The sequence below is a fragment of the Coffea arabica genome, chromosome 11c (assembly GCF_036785885.1).
Source record: "Coffea arabica cultivar ET-39 chromosome 11c, Coffea Arabica ET-39 HiFi, whole genome shotgun sequence".
Lineage (NCBI taxonomy): Eukaryota > Viridiplantae > Streptophyta > Magnoliopsida > Gentianales > Rubiaceae > Coffea > Coffea arabica.
This window is the reverse complement of record NC_092330.1, coordinates 42,148,870-42,157,683: the sequence shown is the minus strand read 5'-3', so window position 1 is coordinate 42,157,683 and position 8,814 is coordinate 42,148,870. Positions and strand designations below refer to the sequence as shown.

General features: G+C 36.2%; 1 protein-coding gene across 4 annotated transcripts; it reads left to right on the top strand.

Annotated features, from left to right (window-relative positions):
- Window positions 1-755: 755 nt before the first annotated feature.
- Window positions 756-5,347, top strand: LOC113717035 (uncharacterized). 4 transcript variants are annotated; one of them, XM_027241680.2, is made up of 10 exons: window positions 756-1,180; window positions 1,725-1,816; window positions 2,129-2,236; window positions 2,326-2,408; window positions 2,712-2,845; window positions 3,511-3,560; window positions 3,702-3,794; window positions 3,961-4,052; window positions 4,550-4,656; window positions 5,101-5,347. In XM_027241680.2, exons 1-10 carry the CDS (start codon window positions 920-922, stop codon window positions 5,140-5,142), a joined length of 1,062 nt encoding a protein of 353 aa, XP_027097481.1. In that variant the 5' UTR covers window positions 756-919; the 3' UTR covers window positions 5,143-5,347. The 4 variants fall into 4 exon arrangements, with proteins under 4 accessions (XP_027097481.1, XP_027097483.1, XP_027097482.1 ...); XM_072070741.1 differs by having other exon boundaries at window positions 1,039-1,259; XM_027241682.2 differs by lacking the exon at window positions 1,725-1,816 and having other exon boundaries at window positions 756-1,160; window positions 2,143-2,236.
- Window positions 5,348-8,814: the final 3,467 nt, after the last annotated feature.

Below are 8,814 nucleotides of genomic sequence, written 5' to 3'. Positions count from 1 at the left end.
TGTACTTGTTTATTTATATTACACGATTTTAAATTCTAATTTTTTTTGGATGTAAGCTTTTTTTTTTTTTTTTTTGATATACACTCATTTAGATTTGAAATTTTTTTTAATAGTGTAAAAAAAGCCAAAATCTAGAACATACTTTTATAATTGCTATGATTGAAAGATGGACCAAATTATTCGATACTCGAATCGGGTTTGGTTTGGTAAGAATTCATTAAAATTTGGTTCATTAACTAGTGAAGTTAACTTTGAACAGCGTTTTATGTTCAGTAGCATTCAAACTTATAACAAATTCGTTCAAATATGGTTAGACAAATAGATAAGTTGACCAAAATTTCAAACTCGTTAAAATAATCAAACAAACTCGAACACTGTAATGTTCAGCTTGGTTAGACTTGTTTACACTCCTAATGGTCACTTTTCACAATTAGCTTTTACAAAATTTAACCACAAATATTTACTCTATAGTTACGGCATATAATACGGTTATAGTTCCCAAAACAAAATCTGAAAATCTGCTTGAATCGAGTACAATTCTGCTCCATCACTATTGGAGTAACAAGAAGTCCATATTCCCGAAAATAAGAAGTGAGAATCTGCTTGAACCCAGTACAATTCTGGTCCATTTGCATTGGGCTGGAGTAATAAGAAGTCCATCGTCATCGGCCTGGCACTAGGTGGGCTTCAGGGGTTTCGATCAGGTGCTTGTAAGTTGCAATCAATTTTTATTGATTACAAAAGAAAAGAAAAATAACAGAATAAGGTCTGAAATGCCTAAGCTATGCTTATCCTCGGTTCCAAGAATTAGCCACTCGAGAGTCAACTCAGCTGGGGAAGAATTCATCAAATTCTGATTCAGCTGCTCGATTGAACCTTCCCATCCGTCCAAAGACTGAAACTTGCAAAGCTGCTGAAAATGTCCTCCACTTCCTCCCTATTTGTGCTATCTCTTCCCTTAAAACTCTGCAATGGAAGTAGTAATCATGATTCATCTAAACACCCACCTCTCCCTTTTTCCGGTGATCATGTTCGCAGTCTTGCTGGTTCTTATACTCTTCGCCAATTGAACCAACTGCCCAGTTCGCTCAGTTTCAGGGCCCCTTCAACTTCAAGCCCTGTTCACCGTTCACGTCGACGTTGCATCTGCTTTTACTCCGGTAAAGAATCAGAGCAGAAAGTAAGATTGCTTTACTGACTTGATGACTAAAGAATAGTTGCACTGCTGATTGAATTTTTGTTTTCTCGGTAACTAAATGGTGGGTTTTACTTTTAACATTGCTGCCAATCTCTTGTAGTAAAAAAGATTAGACTTTTATTTGGGTATTTTGGTCTTCTGTAGTGTGTTTTTCGGCATTTTGGAACCCTATACTTGGGAATTTTAGGATAATTTGAGAAAGTTAGATGTAGGTGTATGAATTCTGACTGGATTTGTTTCTTCGAACAATCCAGCAATAAGTTTTACGCTTCAGTTCTCTACTATTTTTTTCCCTTCCTTTTACACTTTTCAAAGTAAGAGATGTGAAGACGGGTGGGGAATTTGAAAATCAAATCCTGTTCAGGGAGAAAGGCCCTTGATTACTGGACTACCATATTTTAAAAAACTAGCGTAACGATCTAGATTAGAAATTAACATTTTCTGTAACAACGTAGAAAAGGTTTTGATAGATGATATGCATAATGGGCTTCTAAAAGATTGAGGTGATGTGCATAATGGTCTTCAGGGAGATGGATTGGACTGGCCAATACTAAGGCGGTGGGATGTGCCTTGGAAATGGCAGACAGTTTCTTTGACCTCACTGGCTTGCGGATTGAGGTGCCTTTTGAATGTTTATTACTATTATTATGCTGAACTTGAGTTTTGTAATGTTTAAATTTTTGTTTAATAATTCCTCCTGCCGAGTTATACCTTTAAGACTAGAATTGAATAGATTCTTGTTTGGGTTTTTAACTTTCATTTTTCCCCAATGTGCTTGATTATCATTAGAGGCAATGCTGCAATTATTTCTTGGCGTAACATTGCATACAAATGAGAAGGCCATGTCCTTGGATGTTCTATTTTTCTCTTGGTGGAGCTGCTCATGATTAGTCACTGATGTTTGAAGATTACTGATTTTTTCTTAGGCAGTTTTGTTTTGACAGGACTAATTGAAACAGCAGCAATACCATATTTGGGAGTCCAAATCAGAGAATTGAGTTTAGATGAGAAGGCAGAAATATTGTTCCTTGACCAAGCGTATGTATTTCTGTGCCAGTAATAAATGCAATTATTTCATACTTGAGGTGTTCATTTTAGTTTAATCCGCTAATTTGTCGTGTTTGTAGCATTACCACTGCAGCTGTGCTTGCAGTGCTTTATGGAATTACCAGCTCATTTGGACCACTTCCCGAGGATGTATTTCGTTATGGTAATGCTTACTTTATGAAGTATATCTTGCTGCATGAGAATTTTTTTTTTAAGAATTCTCTTGGAAATTTTACAGCTATCTTTAATGTTGAAAGTACTTATATATCACTCTTGAATAAAAAAGCGTCTCCGGTCTTTGTAATATGAATGGCAGGTTTCTTTGCATGGGTAGAAATTGCATTTAATATGTGTTTGCTTTTTGCTGTTCTTGAAGTCCAGCAGTTAAGCACATCTTGGTGGAGTTTGTTCTTGCAATGAGTTCTAAAATTGATGAAAATGTATGATATGTTGGACTCTTTTTCAGATATTAGAGAACCTTTCAATCTTCAGAAAGGGTGGATAGTATGGGCGGGTATTGGTCTTGCTGGAGCTCTTGTTGCCATTGCACTAACGGGTGTTGCAGTATCCTTCTTTAGTGGTGAGACCCCGCAAAGAGAGGTGAGATTCCAACTTGCACTGTTTTTCAGTTTTGCTGATTAGTTTATACATGAATACAACTAAAAATGCAAAATTTCCAGGGAAATAATATTATTTGGACTTGTATCCTCCTTTTTGCCATTACCTGAGAACATAGATTAAAAAGAGAGGCTGAAAAAAAAAAGAGAAAAAAAGGATAAATCAGAAAAGGGGAAAAAGGACCTTTTGAGGTACATTGAATGCAACTTATAAGTTTTTCTTTTATGATGTGAACTTGTTTATTAGGTGGTTCATATGTTAGCAAGGAGTAAATTCCATTCATGAGAAGCACATGCTCTATTCTGCCCATTAAGAACCACTGCCTAAAATTGTTTTCCGCAGATATTATTGATATGTGTTGAGCAAGTAGGTGATGATTTTGAGTGGGCTACCTTGTAAAATTTTTTTCTATGTCTCACACAGCAGGCCACTTGGAAAATTTTCTAGAATTTGTAGTAAAGCAACATAGGCATTCTGTGTGTGTTCCTCTTTTACTTGACCATTCATGTCATATAAACCTTTCCATTTTGAGAGAATAATTTCTTTTTATTGCTAATCAGGAATTTCATCTAGACCACTAGTCAACCTGTGATTAATTTTTATCTACTCCGTTCATCTCTCTCATCCCACCCGTTTTTTATTGTCAGACCGACGCTCTTGTTCGCTTGCTTCCGTTGATTGGATCCTCAAGTATCAGGTACTTCCAGGAAAAAGATTTACTGCTGCATCTTTAAGATTTTACCAAGAGGATTCTTGTATGTGGACTTTGCACTTTTTAGATGTGATTATTTCGCAAGATCAAAGGTGCAAATGAAAGAGTTCTTTGTTTAAAATGCAGCACTGCTTGCCTTGTGGGAATCACCGGTATCCTTGCTCCACTTCTTGAGGAGACTGTTTTTAGAGGGTTTTTCATGGTGGCTCTGACCAAATGGTATGCCTACTTCAACTTTTCCCTCGTAAAAATGGGTTGTCGCTAAATTGATTCAAGTGCTTGGGGACTAAACCTAATGATAAGTCCATGCTTAAATAAGAACTTTTCTAGTCCATGCATCGAAGTGTCAAAATCCACCCTCATGCTTTGTTGCATTTCCGTGCAGGTTGCCTACACCACTTTCCATCGTTGTTAGTGCTGCTGTATTTGCAATTGCACATCTCACCCCTGGAGAATTTCCTCAGCTGTTTGTACTTGGTACACTGCTTATAGACAATAAACTATGGATTGAAGAGTAGGAAAACCTCCCCCTTTCATCCCCAATATAATTACTAAAAGAAAAACTAACTAAAATGGGAAGAAAGGCTTCTGTGTGCAGAGCACAAAATAATCGACCTGGAAATCATGGAAACTTTGATGGAGTCTTATCAGAACCCTACCTTTTAAACGTTGAAAATGTGTATCTGTTGGCAATGAAAATTGCAATTGTTGGGAAAGTGCACAAAGGCGATATCAGTGCTAAATCCTCCCATCTCTTGTTAATGTTTTCTCAGTTTTTCCTTGAATTGCTTCATGGAGATAATAGAACTGTTGGACCTTCTGATGTGAAATGAACTAACAAGTTTATTAAACTCAGAAATACAAAATAAATGAAAAGGAAGAGTCTACTTTTGGTTGAAAACACTGGACTAGAGTTTGCATTGCTGCATAGCCATTCCATTCTGGATTTGGACTAACAGAGACTATATATGTAGGTATTGCTTTGGGATTATCTTATGCTCAAACACGCAACCTTCTAACACCTATAACAATTCATGCTCTTTGGAACTCTGGAGTTATCTTACTGCTCACCTTCCTTGAGGTAAATAACATTCCAAAGCTTGTTATTTGAATCTACTTTTGCATTTGTATCTGAATGAGGTGATATATCTTGTGAGGTATTTTTGTTTGTGTACGTTATTTTGCGTGTTTTGGTAGAGTTCGACCTTGAAAACCGTGTATCGTTGCAAATTCCATGTTGTGCTTCTACTATTACATGTTTTGTGTCATACTGTTGGGATTTTTGTCTAAATCTCTGCTACCATCCTAGAATATGGTAAAGACATATGCTCTGCTTGTAAAGAAGCTTCATTAGCCAATCCCACGATCAGTTATCTACTTCTTGTGTTAATCTTTAAGAGGGCACATCTAATATCATACTGTTGTTCTTGCCTTTTGTTTTTCCTTGACGATTATTGCCCTTTTTTTATTTTTTTAATCAGAAAAATATGTGATGAAAGGTTAACCCTGGCTAATTTTTCTGTAGCTTCAAGGATATGACATCAGAGAGATGATACAAGCATCTTGATGATTCAGTTATTCTGTCAACAACGAGATATGTGCAAGTTGGAAAAGGCAGTTTTTGTTATTTGACATGATTACTTGTAATTGTTTGTACGATTACAGGAAATGATCATTGAATGCCTGGGCATGAATGTAAAGTTGATTATTGTGCCATAAGCAGTCTATAGCTATTATGTATTCAAAGAATTGCTCAAGCAGATCTTTTGTTACCTCTAAACTTTTGATGTTTTATTTGTAAAGAAAGGTATTCTCTTTAAAAATTTTCTCGTTAGGACATAGGCTTAGGCAAGATTTACCGTGTCCATGAACAGTGCTTTCAAAGAGAACGAAAAAGGGACCCCAAAAAAATGAAGAGAGAAAAAAATGCAGGCTACCAACAGCAGGCACCGCAAACCTGCGTTGTGAAAATTCTAAGACAACAGGGTAAACGTAAGTTTTTGAGAATTTCTCGTTCCAGGCTAGGGTTTTCATGCCTTAGCTGGGATTTGCCAAGGGGTTTGCAACAAGAGGAAAACACTCAGAAAATATGAAAAGTGAATAGGGAAGCCATTTTTCTTTAATTGTAAACTATTGAATATGTTCTGGTTGTGACCGTGGTTCGAAGACTCGGTAGAGACCAAGACGACTCGACCTAGTCGTCAGTCCGAGACGAGATCACAAGGAAACGATATCGAGATACGCGACTCGTCAAGACGTCACGGTGAAGGGTTGAAACGGTCGAGTTACTCCGAGTCATCCCGAATCAACTCGAATTTTTATTATTTTTACTAATTTTTTAATTATTTTTAATTATTATATTTTTTACAATTTTTAGAATATTAAATATTTCAAAAATTCGCGTCTCACCGAAACTGCGACTGATATGTCGAGACCGATGTGAAACGGTCCAGGCCGCGACCGCGACTTTGAACCATGGTTGTGACATGAAGGATTTGCATGTACTGAGAAATGATTATATAGTGTACGGTTATGTTATCCAACATTTTATCTTTGTGGACTACAATTTATGATTCGGTTTTTCCTTTGATCATTTTCTCTGTTATCATAAACTAGCTGTAGCCAAAAACAATGAGCAATTTTGTTGGGTTCCAGTTCTATCTTTTTTCTTTCTTTAAGAGAAGAACGGGTGTGAATGGGTATAATTCTTCTTTCGTTGTGCCTAAGCTGGGTTTAGTTGTTCTCCCAAAAAAAAAAAAAAAAAAAAAAAAGGAGTTGGGCATAGTTCTTCTGAAGGCTTTTGGTAAAGAAAGAACTGTCAAAATAACCACAAAGTCGGTGCTCATGACCTTCAGTTGAGTTCACGGACGGTATAATCTATGGCACTTTTATCACGCAATAGTAGGGATACTTCACGTAGTAATTACTAGTATTTCATGATAAACGCTCCAAATCTGAAAAATCTATTAGAATTGTTCTCATACTGTTTATGATCCATCAATAGAAAACTGGACTTGGTAGGGTGAAGTGGCTATGAATGATGTACATGAGCTAAACGGTGTAAATAAGGCCTCTTTTCTTTTCGCAACATATAGACATAACTAAATTAAAGATGTGTTTTTTTTTTATTACAGATGAGATTCGAACTTTCGATCTATAGTTTAAAGAGGCCTTTTTTTTTTTTTTTTTTAATGACCACTGAACCAAATTTGAGTAGTTGTGTAAATAAAGCCTTGGATGCCTGAATTTGAAGAGTTCGACACATTCTAGTTAAAATGGTTGCACGTTTGGGAAGCAAACCCAAGGTCAAAGACAGACAAAAAGGGGTTTCAAACGAGGGGCTTGGATTGTGGGTTGGGTGTGAGGGTTCATTTTCACTAAATTTGAAGTCTCTAACTCCAAGTTTGGCATTTGACTCTGCGAACATCATCCCCATTTAATAGTTGGTACTCTTTTTGCCATCCACTCTGAAGACAAGGTGAGCAAACTTTAGTACGAGAAATTGATTTAAATATGGAAACCTTGAGGAATTTTACAAGATAGATTCAAAACTCGTACAGTAGCCCATAATGTGAAGTTTGCATTATTTTCTTTGCATTTCTAGAAGCAAGAAATTGTGGAAATCCAAGCTGTGGGTTTTCTCCAATAGCCCCAAAATCGAAGGAAATTGACTCCTTGCCGTCAACCCATGAGCCAAAAGGCAAAAAAATCAACCACTCCACTTCTGAATTCTATAAATTCCCTCACAGGTCCATTCCAGCTCTATATTCATGCAAATTATGAATACTCTAATACTGTAATGTTTGGGTTTGAGTGGTTCAAGGATGGTGATCGAGGCGGGCTGTTTCACTTGAGATTATGGCATCCTTTAAGGAAGATTAACTGATTCTTGAGGAAGTGCTGCTCTCACTGAGCAAGAGTTAGCAGTATATATCTATATATTTCTTATAAGACAAATGCTGGATTTCAACTTTTTCTCTCTTTTTCTTTCCCCATTATAATGAGAAATATTATTACCTATGAGTCCTTTTATTGTTTTTATTCGTTTTTCCCCATTATTTTACTTGATCCCTGATCTACATTGGTACAAATGGTGGAAAAAAAAAGGAGTTGGGATGGTCTGCAAACAGCCATGTTCTAAGACGGTTGCCATGTTTGTAATGCTTGAAACATCAAAAGATTAAGGAAAATAAAAGGGGCTGGTTAAGAGAAAAGAAAGCCTCTAACCTTCAGCCTGCTGCTCCATCCAAAAGATCAAAATCTTTTGCTCTTTCAAATGACCTCAGATCCAGAAAGATCAGGACATTAACAAGAGAAAAGAAAAAAGCTAGTTTGGATTATTTAAGTTACTTTTTTTTTATGTACCATCGAATCTTTTTCCATCCCTTTGGTATATATATACTGTTTCGCTGCCATTGATTTTTTTTTTTTCTGGCTACCATTAATTTCTTACTAATGTACTTATATTTATTGTCACTCCTTCACCTGTATCAAAGATTCCTCACTTTTTTAAAAAAAAAAATTCTGGAAATAGAAATCCCGTCCAATCAAAGGCAAAGATTAATGATAAGCATGAAATAATGCTACACTCAATATTTTTAAAAGAGAGGAAAGAAATCAAACAGATTGGAAGAATGAGGCGGATTACAACAAACATGTACGGAAAAACAATGAAAACTAAGAAATGATGGCCACTGGGATTGAAAACTAAATTAACTATTCTAGGAGTCTTGAATTAATATAGTTGGAGCATTGAAAATGCAGGCCGCGCTAGGTCATAAGCGAGAAAAGTTTCGAAATTTTTTAGCATTGTAAGAGACTGAAAAGATTGCTAGAGAAAATGACAAGCAGGATTTTGGACAAACTCCAACCAATCCACATTTCAAAGAATTAGCTCATAAAATTGGGGTCAAAACTGTCAAAAAGGTAGAGTTAGAACATCTTAGTCGTCAGTCAACTTTCTTTGAGCAAAATTTGGTCTCTGAAATGAAAGATATGGAGCCCATGAAGGTCAAAGGATAGTTAACTGATGAACAAGGTTTTCAGGATTGATGGTCCCTTCTAATAGGACCATAGTATAGTATACCCTCTGGACTTTAAGATACGTCCAAGCTATAGCATCTTCTTTATTTATTTGTCTAATTTAGATACATGATATATTCAATAATCTCTGACAAGTCAGTGGAATAGAAGCTCTGGGAATGGAATAGAAATGGGATTTTTGGATCTTGAGAAACTG